Source organism: Balaenoptera musculus, chromosome 10 (assembly GCF_009873245.2).
Source record: "Balaenoptera musculus isolate JJ_BM4_2016_0621 chromosome 10, mBalMus1.pri.v3, whole genome shotgun sequence".
Taxonomy (NCBI): domain Eukaryota; kingdom Metazoa; phylum Chordata; class Mammalia; order Artiodactyla; family Balaenopteridae; genus Balaenoptera; species Balaenoptera musculus.
In genome coordinates, this window is record NC_045794.1 from 78,618,568 (window position 1) to 78,638,037 (window position 19,470).

The window sequence follows — 19,470 nt, forward strand, 5'->3', positions numbered from 1 at the left end:
AAAAAAAGCCCACCAGAACACGCCTGCAATCCTGACAAAGAGCTGGTATCCGTTTGGGAGCCCCAAGGGCAATCCCAAAGTAGACAAAGCAGGGGTGTGGGTGGAAGGTCGTAGGAACCAAAGCGAGGTGGTTTCATTTGTGAGCCTACAGGCTGCAGAGCCATGACTCTTCGTCTCATTGAACAAAGAACAGGGATTAATTCTTAGTATGTAATTTATTATTTCTTTTAGAAGGAAGACATTTCACCCTGAAGCGTAATAGGTGTCTGAGTGCTCACATTTCTTCAAGAATAGTTACTGGGATTTGCGGATGTAATTTCTACGTAAGTTGGTGTAGTTCAGGGACTTGTAAAAGATGGACTGGCCAGCGCAAGGCTGCCTGTTCATTTTCCAGCAAAGGTTTTTTGATTCCTCAGAGACTTTATGGTTAAAGTGGGTTGAACACAGGCTTATTATCACTTCTCCCTTCTACAATCCCAATAACATGACTAAAAAAGAATAAAATAGGAAAAATCCACAAGGACAAAAAGAATGAGAGATGACGGCAGCAGACTAGAGATCCAACAATTCTGGAGACTGTAGTACTGGAAAGTGGGACTCAGCAGAAAGGGAGAGGTGGATCAGAAATACTCCCCCTACCCCTATCACTTTTAGGCCAGAACAGAACTCTCACAAAGTAATTCTGAACTGATATATTATGAGGCTATTTTCTTTCATAATATGAATCACCTAAGGTTAAAGAATGGAGAGCTTTCATTTACTAAATAGAGCGAGTTAATCAGGAGCAAGTCAGTTGTTACCCCAGATCCACCCTCTGTCCCTGGCCAAGAAGTTCTCTTTCTGGAGAGATGGAACCAGCAAATCTGGATTCAGAGAGGGCTTAGGTGAGATGTCAGACTGAAAGCAGACGTAAAGATGGAGTCAGCTGTCTCCGAAACACATACGCTGAAGGAAGGGGGGGGTCAATTTCCCCAGAGGAAAGTTGGGGTAATAGGGACAACAGCTCATACATACACTATGTGCGGGGCAGTTTTTGAAACACTTTATACACATTAACTCATTTAATTCTCATAACAACCATATGCTAGAGGTACAATTATCATTTTATTTTATATACAAGGAACTCAAGGCACAGAGAGTTTAAGTACATCCTCCAAGGTCACACAGCCAGTAAGTGGCAGAGGAGGAGATGAACCCAGACAGTCTGGCTATATTGACAGGGAGACATAGATCCTGGGTGGCAAAACTGCAAAGGCCTACCACAGGGAGAACCGTGACTTATGTTCCAAAATCTTCATAGATTGTGTGGGCTGTATGCAGTTTTATCATATTTCCAGTAGGTACAATGCGAGACAAGCAAATGACATGCCAAGCTCATTTGTTTTGAGCAGATCCTTTTCTGCAGTAGCAGGTCCCCCTATAGCTATAGGTCTACAGTAGCCTGATTAGTGACCCCCCAAAAGATGTCATGTCTCAATCCCTGGAACCCGTTACCTAACATTGTAAAAGGGACTCTGCAGCTGTGAATAAATTAAGGATCTTGAGATGGGGATCCTCCAATCCTCACAGGACACTTCAGGTTCCTTTGTACTTCCTCAGCTCAGACCACTAGGTGAGGGGCTCACAGACTAGACACCCCTCTGAAAATACCACACACAGCCCACATCATGATTCCACTCACTGGTAAGAACCTGCTGACAAAGGTGAGTGGGATCTCAGATGGATCTGTCTCTGAGCTGCGGTATCAACTGAAAGTTGGCACTGATTACACACCACACAGGATACAGAAAGCTCTCCTGTTAAAAACAGGATAAATATATTACATTTGTAGAGCTCAAACTCTGGTACAAATGGATTTTGTTCAGGGACCAGAATTTCTAGAGTGCCAAAGATGTTGCTGTGGTTTTGAGGAAAGAATCATGAATAAAGCTTGGCTCAGGGCTTCCCTGGTGGCGCAGTGGTTGAGAGTCTGCCTGCCAATGCAGGAGACACGGGTTCGAGCCCTGGTCTGGGAGGATCCCACATGCCGCGGAGCAGCTGGGCCCATGAGCCACAACTACTGAGCCTGCGCGTCTGGAGCCTGTGCCCCGCAACAAGAGGGGCCGCGATAGTGAGAGGCCCGCGCACCGCGATGAAGAGTGGCCCCCACTTGCCGCAACTGGAGAAAGCCCTCACACAGAGACGAAGACCCGACACAGCCAAGAATGAATAAATAAATAAATAATAATTTAAAAAAATAATAAAAAAATAATAATAAAAAAAAAAAGCTTGGCTCAGCCATGTCTATAAAAAGGATGAAACATTATTAGTCACGGATGGGGACTGGTGTGTGATCAACAGTCCACCTATTCTCTTGGTAGAAATCATGTCTATTCGTGTTTAAGCGATTTTGATATAGTAAATTATAATCCTAAAATGACCTTTGTAGCTGGGGAAGGAGGGAGGAACACCACTGGGACACGTGAATGAGCCACCAGAAACTTGAGCAGATGGAAGCAGCAAATAATAACATAAGCCAGGAAGGGGGCCAAGCAAATCACTTGTCTGAGGGTACGTCAATCATTTCAGATCTGCAAGAGGACTGTGAACACAATGCGTTCCTTAGACAAGCAGAAGGTTACTGGGTGCTCCCGTAAGTCAACCAGGAAAAGATACACTCAGCCAGGAGCTGCAGAGAGGCATCTGAAAGGCTATGACTGCTAGAGGAGCTAGGCTCAGACCTCGACTTAGAACACTGATAGAAAAAACATAAGGTACATGGTCTCTCCATCCCATGCCCATGACAGACATCACTAAGTGATCACTGCACACTTTCCTGCTGAAGCCAGAGGCAACCTCAGAATCTTTCTTAGCACAGATCTCAGTCCTAATACTTATTGATCATAGTTGACTGGCAAGATAAAATCTTCTTGCTATCCCTGGTTTAGAACAAGAGGTAAAGGAACCAAACGTTGGTTAGAATAGAATCTGCATTAGTATCTTTTTTTTTTTTTTTCAATTTTTTGGCTGTGCTGCGCAGCATGTGGGATCTTAGTTCCCCGACCTGGGATCGAACCTGTGTCCCTTGCAGTGGAAGGGAGGAGTCTTAACGACTGGACCGCTAGGGAAGTCCCTGCATTAGTATCTTGAAAAAGCACTAGGGGCAAGTTGGGTAGAACAGAAAGATCTGGGCAAGAAAAAAAGAAAGGACTTCAGGGGCTGAAGCCAAGGGGGCATCTAGGGAGTTGCAGGAGATGACACTAGCCAGGCTGAAGTCTGGATGAAGAACTTAGCAAATACTTCCTCATGTCTCTATGGCCTTAATGGGGTCATGTGCCCATCCTGAAGCAATCACTGTAGTCAGATGTGGGCTTTGCTGATTGGTTTCAGTTAATCAGAGCCCACCTGTGGAGCGAAGGGCATTCCCACCTAAACCTCATGACTAAGAGTCGGGGAGAGGTGGCTCCCCTAAGGAATTGGGGTACTCCTACCATGAGGGAAGAGACTTAATGCTGAGGAATAAACAATAGGTGTTACCTACACTAGGTAGGATTTACAAGGACTGGAGTTGGAGAGCTCTTCTTGAAGGGCAGGTGAGGCATCCATAAAGTAGGTGCAGTGTGGCCAAAAGCCCACAGAAATAATTCCTGGGGACCAGGTGAGTTCTTTCCTCCTCTAAAAAGACCTAAGGGACTTCCCTGGTGGTGCAGTGGTTAAGAATCCGCCTGACAATGCAGGGGACATGGGTTCGAGCCCTGGTCCGGGAGGATCCCACATGCTGCAGAGTCACTAAGCCCCATGTACCACAACTTCTGAGCCTGCGCTCTAGAGCCCGTGAGCCACAACTACTGAGCCCGCGTGCCACAACTACTGAAGCCCGCACGCCTAGAGCCCGTGCTCCGCAACAAGAGGAGCCACTGCAATGAGAAGCACACACACCACAACGAAGAGTAGCCCCCGCTCGCCACAGCTAGAGAAAGCCCGCGCACAGCAATGAGGACCCAACATAGCCATAAATAAATAAATAAATAAATAATTTTAAAAATAAATAAATAAAAATTTAAAAAATGAAAAGACCTAAGAATCCATACCTGCCACAAAATGAGGGAAGCAAGTTTAGATGCAACTCAGAATGTCCCCAGACCTACCAAAGGCACCAACTTGAATTTCCTGGGCTAAGCACTTTAGGCCAACTTTCCAATGCCATATGAGGGTGACACTTTGGAACCAGCCAGGAACTAGGTCCTACAGCCCAAAGACCATAACAGCAAGTGCTTTCTGCAACCCTGCAAAAACCCTGTGTTTGTAATTTTTCTGCCCTGGATATTTCCCCGAAGTGCACAGCAACAAATTCCTGAGGTCTGAACATCCCAAGTGCTTGCCTTCTAGAAAAGGAAAGAAGAAGGAAACTGGGGGATTGTGTCCTATTTCTTTGTCACTCCTGGAAACAGAAAATCTCCCAGGGCTGGAGAAGGGGATGGCAGCTTTGAAAAGAAAGGGAGTTTGGATATTTAGGATGCATGGAAAAGAGGAAAGGTGCAGAAAGGCAGTGATGAGAAGCAGATTGTGGGTTCAATGGGCAGAAAACCCATGGGTTACAGAAGAAGAAGAATTTGTAAATAAGAAGAAGGCCATCAATGGAAAGAAAGCTGTAAGTTTGCTGCAGTTTCTTTACAAATGGCATCAGTTATGGTAGGTATCTTTCAGGTATAAGCATTAGAAAAACTTCCCCAAATTGGCTTAGAAAGAAAAATAATTTATTAGCTCATGTATTTGAAAGGGACAAATGTAGAATGGATTTTGGGCAAGATTTGATCCAGCAACTCAAAGGATTCTATTTCTTCCCGTCTCTACTCTCTTCATCCTAAGGCTGGCTCTTCTCATTGTTGCCAGATGTCTACCAGTAGCTCCTGGGGGAAAGGGGACATGCTTCCTCATTAACATCAAACAGAAGAGAAAGGACTCTGTGACCCAGAATCCCTATCAAAGGACCACTGATTAGACTTGCTTAAGTCCTGTGACTGTCTTTGAACCAATCACTGTGTCTAGGGAGAGAGAAGTCAGGTTGTAATCAGAGGTGGCTGTGGAGCCCCTCACATCAGTTCTGCATGAGAAGGTGCAAGAGATGGTTTCCTAAAGTAAGTAGGTTATTGTCATCATGAAGGAAGGGGAATAGAGGCTGGACAGCCAACAGCAGGTCTCCTCGTATCACACTTATAGAGAAAGGAGGAATGTATTTAGAATAAAATCAAAGATAAAGGCAAAAATAGCAAAATAGATAAATAGATAAATAGCAAAAATCTCTCTTCTGGAAGTGACTTTTGCTTTAAAAAAAAAAAAAAAAAGCTGATGACTGGAAGAGAAGGTATGATTGTGGCCATGCTCAGCTGGCTAGCAGGTGCTCCATCAAACGAAATGAGACACAGAATAACAACTCACATGAATAATCTCCGAAGATGGATCTTGATATATATATATATATATATATATATATATATATATATATATATATATACTTAACCCCACGTTCTTAGAAGGACTCAGGGGGCACACCTCAAAGAGGGAGTTACTGTTCTGTGAAGTTCTTGCTTTATTTATTTACAAAGATGGTTTCTCCCTGAAACCTAGCACTGTATTAACATTCTGCATGTTCATTATGGTGAAGGAAGATGGATCACTATTCATTCACTATTAAGTCACTGAAGTATTTCCCAAGTTAAAAAAGACATATAATTAATAATGGTAGAGCAGCCCAGTTAGAAACTCTAACAAGGTATATAACATGGAAGCTAGAGAATGAGAACAGTCATTCCTTTGTGCCTAGAAGAGAACAGTGAGATAGATTCAGTAGCATGATGATTGTTCAATAGATCTTTTTTTTTCTCTTTGGTTCATGCCAAGGGTCCATGAGGCTGAGAGAGCCAATGTATTTATCTGAAACAGAATTCTCCAGCCACTACATCAGAATATAGCAACAGTTTTCAAAGTCTTGACTGGTAACGAGGTGACTGTTTACATAAATTATGTTATATCCCTACAATGGAATTCTATTCATAACACTTAAAATGATGCTGTAGGTAGAAAGGTATTAACTTTAAATGAGGTTCAAACTATATGATTTGGTAAAAAAGCAGGTTAGAAAACAACATGGAGGTTATAACCATACCTTTTATTTTCAAAAATATTAAAACATCATATTTTGGCACAGAAAGAATGAGAAGATATACTTTATGGTGTTTCCAGTGGTTTTCTCTAGGTGATGGATCATGAATATTCTTTTTAAATCTTTTTTTTCTTGTTTCTATTCTCTAAATTTTCTATAATGTTTATTTATGGCTTTTGCAATAAAAATACAGCAAAGATATTTTGAACTAAAAAATTATACCCACTACATCTGTAACTCTTTAATTGTACTTATATTTTACTCTTTAAAAGTGTGATATTCTTCTCGTAAGCAGCCAGAAGTCCTCTGTGGCATGAGGTAGGGGAAGAAATGCATGCATGCATATATAAATGAGTGAATGAATAAACACGGCACCAATTAGAGCAGTAAAGGAAACTCTGGGGAATCCCAAGGCCAATGCTCTGTTCCCTCACTTCGATTTCATTAACATCTAAGTGAGATCCAATTTCAGGCGAATAGTCCCAGTCCCAGCCACATGGGACATTTTAGTGCTTCTAGGTCTGGAGATGGAGTTTTCTTGCTCCCAGGAGAGGCATCTCAAGAGTACAGATTCTCAAACTCTAGTAGGGGGTCCATCACCTCCCACTCTGGGCCCCAAGTGGACTTTCTCTTCCCATAATCTCTAGATCCCGCCAGCCTCCCGAGGCGGGGCCACATTTGGTCTTGCCATCACTCTGAATCTTAGGGGCTCCTTGACCTTCACACTCACACCAAGGTTTCTGGCGCTGTCCACTGCTTCAGACTCGTTCTCTAGTCCTGCCACCCTATGCAGCTAGCATTACTGCAGTCACCACGCTCCAGGTTGAAATCCCTCCCCTTCTTTTTAGTCCTGAGCAAAGATGCAAACTCCCTCTCAACAACCTCCAGCGTCTAGAAACACAAAGGTCCCATCACAGAGCTATTCCCAGGTAGGAAGAAGGTGGACACATCAAGGTCCATCTCAGTCTCACAGTACCCCTCCCTCTTTCTGCTCACTGGCCTGCTAGACTTGGGGAACACGAAGTGACAAAAATGGAGGTGAAAGAAACTCAAAAGCCTGCAAGTAACATAAACATGTTATCTACAAGTTGCTGAGATGCAGTGGATTGTTGCCAAGGGTAATACAGGCCCAGTGTTGATAGGTTTGTTTTTCAAGAGAAAGCAGAAATCTAGATTATTATGTGTAATCTCCCAATTTTTAAACATGGGTCACACGTTCTATATTTTTAGCCCCAAAATAAGTCTGTCTTGGTTAGGAATTCTGTTCAGCTGCTAGTAACACAGATGAGAAATAATACGGCTGATGGTAAAGCCTTAGTTCTGTCTCACCTGAAAGAAGTTCAGAGGTGAGCAGTCCAGCGCTGTGGGCAGCTCCATAAGGTCATCATGTTTGAATCACTTGGCTTGGGTTTCTTTCTAACAGTTGCTAGAATACACTGGAACTTGAATTCAAGGTTAACTAGCTGAGGATCTCTGGGCAGAGCCGTTTATCTTTCTACGCCTGTTTCCTCATTTGTAAGATGGACAAGAACAGTACCTACCTCACAAGGTGGTTGTAAGAATCAAAAGAGATAATACACGAAAAGAGCCTGGAGCACAGTGAGCCCCATAAATGTTGTGTAAGACACAATGAGCCACATCCCCGCTCTTTGACAACCTGGGCCCTTCTACACTGTAATGACAAAGCAGTCCTTAGATATGCAAAGAGAGCTGGGCATAGGATAGATAAGAGCTGAATTGTTCTGTATTTTAAAATGAGAAGAACTCAGTTTCCTATTTTTTTTCCCCATCTTAGAGCAGGAAATGACAGGAAAGAGAAGGGAAGAGAGGAGAAGCAAGCAACATAGCAGAGTGCAGAAGGACATTTACGAATATCTGATATTAATTTTGACATTGATAATCTTTCTGAAACGTAAGACCATCTGTCACCCCAAATCTTTAAAGTCTGTTAGGCACTAAAATATCTATCATGAGTAACTTTTAAAGGAAATATGAGAAGGGGATGAGTTCTATGGGTGTGTTGATGTAGGATACAAATGGACAGCATGTATAGGACTGTATATTCTACTGAATGAACTAATTCAACAGAAATGGGAAGGACTGGAAGTTTGGGGTTAGCAGATGCAAACTATTATATATACGATGGATAAACAATAAGGTCCTAGTGTATAGCACAGGGAGCTATATTCAATATCCTGTGATAAACCATAATGGAAAAAAATATGAAAAAGAATATATATATATATATATATATATATATGTGTGTGTATAACTGAATCACTTTGCTGTACAGCAGAAATTAACACAACACTGTAAATCAACTATACTTCAATTAAAAAAAGAAAGAAAGAAATGGGAATCTGAGGCCAGAGGTTAATCTGCAAGAACATAAACTCCACCCTTCCCCAAATCCTTGGATAGACTATCGGACTTTCTTCAAATGTAAAAGGAGGGGTGAGAATTTAAGTCAATTTTATCTAGATCTAAAGGAGCAGGAACACCCTAACAGACGTTTGACTTGCATAGCTATTACTTAACCTCTCCCAGTCCTCAACCATACGCCTGATGACCCTTCACAAAATTGAATGGGAATCTTCTGACATTGCCTCTACATTTGCAATACTCTTCTTTAAGTCAGGAAGAGCTTGAGTTGACTGTAATTCTAAAGGAAGAATGGATGCTGATGGTGTTTCCTAGCAACAGCTGAAAAGAGATCAATATTACGTGATATAAGCTCCATGAGTAGAAGCAAAAGATCCACTGAAACACAGTCAGAAGTAACATGGATTAGGTACTGACTGTCAGACCAGAACTGGCAATTGTAAGCTGATCTAATGTTAGGACACTGCACAGATGAAGCAAGAGCAAGAACTGAGTTAGGCTAAAGGAGGCCTCATAAAAGTGACCCCAAATCACAATGCTCCGTCGAAGCGCAGGTTTGGCATGACAGCCTTCGCCAGAGAAAACCAGTTCATCTGTCAAAAACTGAAGGTCATAGAAGGCTGTCAAATAAATCTCTTTGATCTAATTACAATGACATTTATTCCTATAAAACCACATAGTATTAAATAAGACACTAATAATCCTACCTCAGAAGAATAAAAACGACTCTCAAATGCTACTCTATTCGTAAATTTGGAAAGCACTGATTGTTAACCAAGTACCAGCTGAAGAATACTAATGTTCTATTGCATTTGTCGGGGGTACTTTTTACTGTCAACACAAGAAATTCAGCTTGAACTTCACAAGCAAAAAGGGGATTTGGGGGAAGGAGTAAGTAATGGAATCAAAGAAGGTTATCTAGGAATTACAGCAGCTCTGAGGAGCTAGAAACCAGGGATTAACACGCCTGGGACTCTTTCTCTTTCTGCTTTTATGGGTTCTTTATTTCCTTGGGCTTTTCTCTGAGGCTAAATCATGTCTGGTAACAACCCTGGAGCTCTGTATAGTTTTGTGGCCCCAGGAGGAAAGAGAACTTACTAGCTTCACTTAGAAAAAATCCCAGGGAAGGATTTGTTACCCTAGGCTGGGCTGCATGCCTTCTCGTGGGCTACTAGCTGGGGCCAGGACAATGGTGCTAGCACTGGTCAGGCCTGGGCCACGTGCTCATCCCCGGTGTAAGGACAGGAGGTAGGATACTCTGGTTAGCAGGGCTGGGATGGGAAGAAGTCCCTCAAAGAAAGGGGATGCTATATTCTCCAAAAGAGAAACAACTGGCACCGAGCAGACAATAACACATGTCCACCACGTTTATTGAACTGGCGATGAGAGTGATTTTCATAACCCGCTAGTATCCTTAGCTTGTCTAAGTTGTCTTGGCAAAGGCAAAACATTACAGGATCCACAGCTGTCTGGGATGTACTATGGATTCGGTTTAACCTTCCTAAATCATTTATAATTAGCCACCACAGGAAGTGGGACTTCAACTGTACATCTCTGAAAATATCAAATCCCACTTTTCCCATAAATAAAAGGAAGGTATGATAAAGATAAAATCTAATATAATAGCTACATTTTGAACTTTGTTTCCAAAGAGAATAGTTACATTTATTAGGGATTTTTTAATCAGTAAAATAATTCAAGGGCTTCCCTGGTGGCGCAGTGGTTGAGAGTCAGCCTGCCAATGCGGGGGACGCGGGTTCGAGCCCTGGTCTGGGAAGATCCCACATGCCGCGGAGCAACTGGGCCCGTGAGCCACAACTACTGAGCCTGCACGTCTGGAGCCTGTGCTCCGCAACAAGAGAGGCCGTGATAGTGAGAGGCCCGCGCACCGCGATGAAGAGTGGCCCCCGCTTGCCGCAACTAGAGAAAGCCCTTGCACAGAAATGAAGACCCAACACAGCTATAAATAAATAAATAAATAAATAATAAAAATAAAGGAATTCCTTAAAAAAAAAATGAAAAAAAATTCAAAATTGAGTTTTTATTAAAATTTAAAGGAATGTTACATAAAAAAACTTAAAAAAGTATCTCTCATTCTTGTACAGTGATCAGTATTGACGTTTAGTATTAGTTGAACTAGTTAATATTTATTTATTTATTTATTATTTATTTTAGAAGTATTGCTTTATTTGAGAAACTTACTTCCAAATTACTCTTATGTGTTTTAAAAAGTCATAAAGAACATCCAAGAAGAAGACATACACAGTTTCCATAGGAATAAGGACAAAAAAATGGGGTTGATGATTGCCCCAAATGAAAATTCCTAAAGGAGAAAATGTAATATTTAACCTTTTTTTGAGGCAGGGTAAGTGAACTACACACATCATAAATAAAACTTTCTTACTTTACAAGGAGGAGGGACTGTGATCCTGTTTTTGATGCATATTAAATACAAAATACAAAATCCACTGTTCTGATCAAGATGAGGGGAAAAAAATCATTCTTCAATATTTCAATTCTCATGCAATAAAATCCAAAGGTCTGTTGAATCCACCTTTTCGATTCATGTACTGCCTATACTTCCTCTTCTGAGACACATTTATGGCATAGGCATTTACAGAGCCATCCACCTTTTTCCCTTTTGTGGAGTCAAAGGAGGCAAATCCCATTAACTTCATCATTTCTATTTCTTCCTCTGTTTTGCCCTCCAAGTCTTCCTCAGTTATCTGACGTTCTTTGCTCTTTGTTTCTTTTGTTTCTTTCTTCTCCTCATCTCTTCTTTCTTTTAGTCGAGAAGGGGAAGGAGATGTGGATCTATGTCGTCTTGGGGACCTGGAACGTCTTCTGTGCGGGGATCGAGAGCGGCTTCTTCTCCGATTTCGCTCTTGGGACCGGGACCTTTCTCGGCGCCTGCGTTCTCTCTCTCTCGGGAGGTGGACCGGGACCGCCTACGCTCCCTCCGCGGGGACCGGCTGCGGCTGCGACCCATTCGGAGTCCTCCCCAACCTCACGCCGCCCCGGAAATGACTGTCTAGTTAATATTTATAATTCTATTTATTTAAAATGAGTAATAGTAAAAAGGCCTAAAATTGATCATGCTTTCGAGAGCTGTAAATCAGTAAACTAAATTATTACTTTGTAAAAATTTTTGTTAGGTTTTGGATCTTTTGCCTATGGTTCTACCAAGATAATTAAGGTAGGATGATAATAATACTAATGGCTACCATGTGTCAGTTGCTTTAGCTGACAACTCTGTTAGGCGGGTTTGATTATCCCTGTTACAGATGAGGAAACTGAGGTCCTAGAAGCTGTTAGTTGCCCAAAGTTAAAGTTAGTTGGCTAAAGGTCAACACTAGAGTCAATTATCTCTCCAATGTACCAGGCTGCTTCCCTGATTCAGCAGTGCTGGAAGAAGAACAAAACTGTGTGGGATACTTGTTAATAAAATAGGAGTCTAACAATTGAGTGTCTGAAACAATTTTTGAATCATAAATTGTATAATTGTGTCTTATAGTTGGGCAAAAGAGTTAATTTCTAAGATTTCAGAATGTTCTCCAAAAACCAGAGTAGACACATTTGCGGTGTGCAAAATGAGACAGTTGCTAATTCTAGGACCCTAAGAGAAATCTCAACATCAAACTTGATACGAGAAAACACTGATCAACAAGAAAAGAAGGCAAGGAAGCCGTTACTCAGTCAAAAGTCAGGGAACGACTGTGCCCCAAAAGACCATGAAAGAAAATGTGAGAATAAGATCTTAGCTCTTCTTCACCCATGGGAAACTAGTTAAGGGGGGTTTTAATTTAGGGTGTGGGGACTGTAAGGGAGCTTGGGCGAGCACAGCTATATGACAAATATTAATGTCCATCGCAATTCTCAAACTGAAAAATTCAGGTCAGCCTGGAGGTGAAGCTACCTCCAAATGCAGCAGCCTTGTTTGGGACTTGCTGGTAAAGCCCTGCCTCAGCAAGGGAAGTCATCTGAGGCTACAGAGACGTCCACAATCCAAAACAAAGAGATGTTTGTCAATAGAGAACAGACTTGTGGTCGCCAACGGGGAGGGTGGGGGAGGGAAGGATTGGGAGTTGGGGATTAATAGATGCAAACTAGTATATATAGGATAAATAAACAACAAGGTCCTATGGAATAGCACAGGAAGCTATATTCAAGATCTTGTGATAAACCATAGTAGAAAAGAATATGAAAAAGAATATATCTATGTATAACTGAGTCACTTTGCCATACAGTAGAAATTAACACAACATTGTAAATCAACTATGATTCAGTAAAATTAAAGGAAAAAAAAGAGGTGTTTGTCAAAGTATCTCTATATTTTAGGACAAAGCCCCAGTAGATTTTTCTGAGATTCTACCCAAGCCAGAGGTATCAAAATCCAATCTCAGGACATCCTGGTCAGATCAGCCTTCCAGCCTCTTCTATTTGCTAACCAACTTTTGTGTGGTCTCATAATGCTCAAAAACTTGGCATCCCTATCCTCCTTTTCCTCCCCCCTCTTCCTTTCCACCCCCCAACTGCCCACCAGACCTTTACTCCAAATCTCATCCACCCTCAAGCCACACTGCACTTACCTTCAGGTAATGGAATTTGTAGAAAGAGACTCAGCTTGATCTATATTAAGCCCAATTGCAAAAAGGTGGAATAATCATATGGTGCTTGCCCAGGGACAAGGTAGTTTTTAAGAGAATCTGTAGTGGGGTGAATGTCACTTTCTTTTATGCTGAGGACACAGGATTACTGTCAATAACCCATTAGAATTGAGTTTTTAAAAAATTGAGGTAACAGTCAAATAGCATAAAATTCACCTTATAAACCATTTTAAAGTGTATAATTCAGTAGTTTTCAGTACATTTACAATGTTGTGCAAACACCATCACTATCTCATTCTAGAACACTATCTCATTCCATCATTCCCCCTCCCTTCCCGAAAAAATCCCAGGCCTGTTAGTAGTCGATCCCAATTCTCAATCCTTTTTGAACTCACATGTCCTAACAGAATTTTACTGAGTTTTGTTTCTTGTAGTTTATATTATGAAAATAATAGGGTGAATTGTTTTATTCATTTTTCCAGCACGAAATTATGTTTTATTGTTGTTTGTGCTTTTTCAAACTATAGGTGCCTCCCAGATTCTGTTGAGCAAAACTGTCTCCTGTGGGCATCCTCTCTTAGCAATCGGATTTGGCTCTATTAGATTTGATGATATTTGTGAGAGGTACATATTTTGTGTGGATGGTTTTTGTATGGTCAACTGCTTCTTCCATGAGTAAGTTTTTGTTTTTTCCACCTAGCTCAAGTTAGAGTTAATGTCTCTAGTGATTTAGATAAAACTCTTAACATTAAAAATTTATGGATCCTATTTGCAAAAAATTGCTTTTCATAAATGAAATATTTTTTCATGATAACTTAATATGTAAATTTCAAATTAGGACACAGATTTTTCTGTCACATATTTTTTTCATCCTCTTTCTATCGCTTTGAAAGGAGTATCATAAATCCCTTAAAATCTTGGGGTTGATGTTAGCCTTATTTATTGATATAACAATGACTGTCCACTTTTTAGCAATTTTATTGTGGTTTAAAGTTCCAAGTCCAGGCTACATGAAGTCAGATCTGTAGACCTTTCTAACCAGAATCATCCAGTAGAACCATAACATACATGAATTTTAAAGACCTGGCTATATCCTCAAATGCACATGCAGACACTTCATGGAATGTGGGCATCCACTTCAACACAAACTTTAAGTTTTAAAATAAAGTTTTTTATTAGTTTATAGTACTAAATCCTAACAAACACTACTGGCCTATAAAATACCCATATTTATGAATCAAAAATTCCTAATCAGGGCTACATCTAATAAGAAAGATGATGCATACCAATAACAAATTTCATTACTACAGAGGAGAAGTAATAAAGTCATAAGGATGTTATATCCATGAGGACATTCAGTTGCAAGTGAAAGAAGCCTAAATCAATCTAGACTCAGGAAAAAACCAAAACCAAAAACAAAACTCCCCCCAAAAAACCAGGGAAATTTAGTGGTTCATGTAACTGAAAAGTCCAAGTGAATTCCAGCTTCAGGCACGTCTGGAGCCAGGTGTTAAACACTGTAATAAATCTGTCTTGTGCCTTCTCTTGGCTCCACTTTCCTTTTCATTGACTTCACTTTCAGGCTCCCTTCCTTGGTGCAGGGCTCCCCAGCGGCATCTGGCATCTATCCTCCAAGCTTCAAGTCTTATAGAATGAGGAATTCTATTTCCCAGTGTTGCCAACTAAAGTCCTGTAGTTGAGTTTCACTGGTCTGTCTTCAGGCACTTATTCATTCCTGAACCTGTCACAGAAGCCAGTGGGATACAATACTCTGAGAATTATTAGAGAGTGGGTACATATCCACTGACCCATATGGACTGAAAGCAGGGGAAGGATGGTCCTCAAGATAAGTCAGGATTCTATAACAGAAGAAAGGAAAAGGGACGCTGGGCAAGCACAAACAGATGCCCAGACGTATGCTTTCCAGGAACTGGATTAACTCCCCCATATATCCTGGTGGGTAAACCAGAACTAACGTGTGGCACAACTCCAGGGGACACCATTCATACTGTATTCACGTAGGTGAAATGCACAACATAGTAGCGGTTGTGTGTCCCCTTTGCCCTGGGACAGGAGGGCTAGATCAACACCAGACATCAACCTGGGAAACAACTTTTCTAAGGCCAGTACTGTCTCAAAGAATTTGTTAGACAATCTACCACTATATGTCCACTTCTGTAATTCCATTATTTCCCTAAGTCTTAGACAGACATTACTTTCCTGGAGCCAGTGCTAACAAATGTGGCTTGATTACGGTGCCCTAATGATGCAACTGCATTTCATACTTGTGGACCTTGGTACCAGTGGCTAAATTAACTCATATCTGAGAAGAATGTTATAAAAAGGTTTTTTCTGTGGAAGCATGATTTAAAACAGGGATGCAGGCCTAGAGGTCTTTGCAAAGTGATCACACAAGTGATTACAAACCCTTGATATAATCACCAGTCTTTTTGGAAACACAGCACGACATCATGGCAATTACTGTACTTTTTTCTTTCTCCTATAAAAATCGCTCAATGAAGCATTTTCAGTTCTCTATTTATAATTATTCCCATGTTTTAATGTTATTCCCAAGTGCTTTTACTTCCTAAAATTTTAGAATTTGCTATTCAGGGCTGCTGCTGTTTAATTTCAGTCATCTCACCTCTAGCAAAAATATTAAATCTGATCAATATTGTTTTACTTCAGGTGATAGTAGGTGTTCAGTAAATGCCGAATACACAGATTATTTCCTGGAATAATTTTGTTCATGTCTTTTCTCAAAAATGAATGATAAATACTATGAAGAAAATAAAATAAGCAAATTTATATAAATAGAATTTTTAAATAATAGGAAGTTTCAAGGGAGCTACTTTAGATTAGATGGACACAGAACATCTTGCTGTGGAGGTGATACTGGTAAAGTGAGACATCAGTGATACAAAAGAGGAAGTAACACAAAGGTGTTACTATTCCAGGCTGAAGGAACAGTAAGTGCAAAGACTCCAACACGAGAATGAATCTGGTTCTTTAAAGAAAAGAAAGAAGGCTGGTGTGACTGACATGTGGTGTGTGATAGAGGGAGAAAACAAGAAAGATGATGTCTGAGAAATAGGGGCATGTCAGGAACACAAGCAGGGGCTCCCACAGACATTGGTTCATTGCTTCTTTTCTGTGAAGTTTTCTGCGTTTCTTGACCAGGGGGACTCTTCTGTGTATGACAAAGCAGAAGGCATTCTAAGCCCATGAATGTTAGTGTTGGCCAAGGTATGATAGGATCCACACTGAGAATAACTGCCTATTGCCATGGAAACAGATCATAGCTCCCTCCAAAATGGAAGAAGTCCAATGAAATGAACTTGTCACCAAGGCTGCTGGACTTACACGTGTTTTACGTGGGGTTCCCCCAGAGGCTGACACTAAGACAAGGATTTGTGCTAAGGAGGTGATCCCTGGAAGTACTTGGATGCTTTATTCTAAATCTTCTTAAATTCTAGGTTCCATCCTCAAGGTTCATTGGCAAAGCCCTTCCCAAAACTTTCACACCAATTTTCAGTGTTGCTTTTTTAAAGCCTCTGACCATATAGCCAGTGATTGTTTTAGAGCCTGACTCAGGTCATGTTTTCTTCAAGTCGAAGTACACGATAAAAGGCATTGCTTGAAATCCTGCCTGATGAGATTTGCTCTGTGCTGTCCTTCAAGATAACCGTGAATATAGGGGCTGTGGTATACAATAGTACACTTCCAGCTGGTAGTTCATATTGTTCAACAACATCTATAAGCCAGGCTTAACTTTTTCCATTCTCAATTAATTGGCCAACAACTCTCCACAAGGGCAAAGGGACAGACTGGTAGGGGCAAAGAGTGGGAATAGGGTAGTTAAAGGCACAGAGTGGGGAGAAATCTGCTTACACAAAGTCAAAGCGCCTTCATGACCTGCTCTGGTCCCATCTAATGGAGTGCTACTGGAAATGGCAACTTTATGAGTAGGTGGATTAGATAGCACCTGATGTCTCAGGGTCTCCAACATACCAGTAGCAAATGGGAGCTGTTTCGCAAAAGGAAAATAGTAATCTTCCTGAAGGGGGTATGGCCGTGTTCCAAAATCCTGTGGGCTTCCATTGTGATTCTCCTGGAGAGACTTGTTTCTGACTTTAGTATTCCAATCTTTCAGATACTTTGAGAGGGCTGAGCAGCAGAGCTTCTTGGACTACAGCCTGGGCCACCTAAAGAGACTGGTTTTGCACTGCCAACTTTTTAGGTCACCTGGTAAAAAAATAAGTGCAGAACACCTGTATGCTATATGCTGTCTCTAAAATCCAGGGCACCACGGGTACCATGCCTTTCTTAATTGTACAACAGGCAAGGTATAGCAATTTGTCCTTAACACTGAAGGGGCTATCTCAACATGTGCTAGACCATTGAATCCCTGAGAAATTCACTAAGGAGTCAAGTCCCTATATTTCTATGAGATTCAGATTCTATCCTTGGCATATTTGTGTCTTACCAAGGCATTTGGGTATCTGATATTTCCTGCTCTGCATCAACATAGTGGACTAATGAGACATCCTATGGTTTGGTGAGGCATTAAATGTCCTCGTGTAGCAAATGGCTAGAATTGACATCCATTGGACAGATTTGTCAAGCTATTTCTGTCCCTGCCAGGTAAAAGCAAACAACAGCTGATGGACTCTACAAACCAAAATGGGTAGAAATGCAGTGGTTAGACCAATAGTTAACACATCAAATGCCAGATGCTGTATCAAGTTGCTCTGAGAGAGAGAACATTGAATAGCATCTACAATTCAGATCACCTCAAGATTAAGTTTTATCTTAAAGGCTGCTGTCATCCTCCAAGACCTATCAATCTTTCTCACTGGTCAAATGGAAGTACACTGTATATTTGGGGATGACAGGAATGACCACATTTGTGTCTTTCTACCCTTTGATGGTTGTATTTAACTCTGTAATTACCCCAAAGATACACTGCTTTTTCACTTATTATTTTGGTAAGGAAGGAATTCTCCAGTGGCTTCCCCTTGGCCTCCTACCAGAAGAACACTTACTCCTCAGGGCAGGGAGCCAATGTTGAGATTCTGCAAAGGGTGTCCAACCATCTACACTTAGGAACTGAAGAAATAAAACAAGGGGTGGGGAAAAGGGAAGGAGTTCAGTTGTTCCCATGGGCTTATAGTGAAATGGGGTCCAATCTGCTGCCCATAGCCTGTATTTTGATCAGTAGGCCATGGTTTTCTCAGTCCCCCCAAAGTTGGTGCTAATTTGGAACAAGTATCCACTGAAACTTTGGATATTTCTTTTTTCTAAGTACACATATCTATTAATATCACACAGCCCTTAAGTCAAGGGTTCTAGCCCTGAGAATTAACTCAGGTGTGAGAATTAAGAGAGAAGCTGTGATCTAGCTTGATTCAAGTGACTATAACCTAGACCTGCAAAGTTGGCTTTAAAAAAAAAATTGGATTAAGAACTAAGGTAGCTGCCTGTTGCTTTCATTCCTAGAGGCCCTACGATAACTTTACCATAGTCAGAGATTGTTGCAGATCAGACCATTCCCTAATTACCACCTCTGTCCACCTTCTCCCTCCCCATGAAAACCACACCCATTTTTTTTTTCTAATAGGTGAACCTCCAGCATACCTGACCCAGAAAGAACTCCAGCCAGGACAGAACTTCTAACTGCTCACAAGTTTCCCTTGCCAATCTATTCCTAATAGCATTAGAAAGCAATGTTTTAGGCCCTGACAGAAAAGTCAGTGAAGTGGTAGACAGAGCATACAAAATCTCACTCTAGCACAGGCCAGCTTTTAGTGTGTGGTGCTATGCTACACTGGTCAATCAGCAAATTGCAGACAGCTGCCCAAAATAACACATTGAACATAGTATCTCCTGAGGGCACCAAACTCAACCTGAATTCAACCCTAAGTAAGGGATACTCAGCAGTGAGGCTGTGGGAAAACTTTAATTTCTTATGACTGAGAAAGTTTCAGAACTCTTTTTCTTCAGAACTAGTTTGGTGTGTTTTTTTCTTTACCTCAGTGGTTTCAGAACCTTGGCTGCAATGGAATTATTGAGGGGTGGGGAGGGTAGAAGGGGAGGCTTTAACAAATATTGATGCCTGGATCCCACCCTCAGAGATGCTGGTTTAATAGCTTGGGCCACTAGAGCTTTAAAAACGCCCCAGGTGACTAATGTGCAGCCAAAAGACATTCTAATTCCTTCCAGATATCCCTGTACCAACAGTTAGCTCCCCCACTCTATCCCTTAATTTTCACATAAGAAACCTGAGGAGTTAGCCAGGTCATACACTGCCCTGGGTTTCACAATGCTTTGAGTAGAGAT

At 41.3% G+C, this 19,470-nt stretch overlaps 1 protein-coding gene across 1 annotated transcript; it reads right to left on the bottom strand.

Moving 5' to 3' along the window:
• Positions 1–10,881: 10,881 nt before the first annotated feature.
• On the bottom strand, positions 10,882–11,527 carry LOC118902299 (U4/U6.U5 small nuclear ribonucleoprotein 27 kDa protein-like). Its single transcript, XM_036866476.1, is given in 2 exon segments — positions 10,882–11,451; positions 11,454–11,527. Coding segments are annotated over 2 exon segments (468 nt in total). The 5' UTR covers positions 11,514–11,527; the 3' UTR covers positions 10,882–11,043.
• Between the last annotated feature and the right edge of the window lie 7,943 nt (positions 11,528–19,470).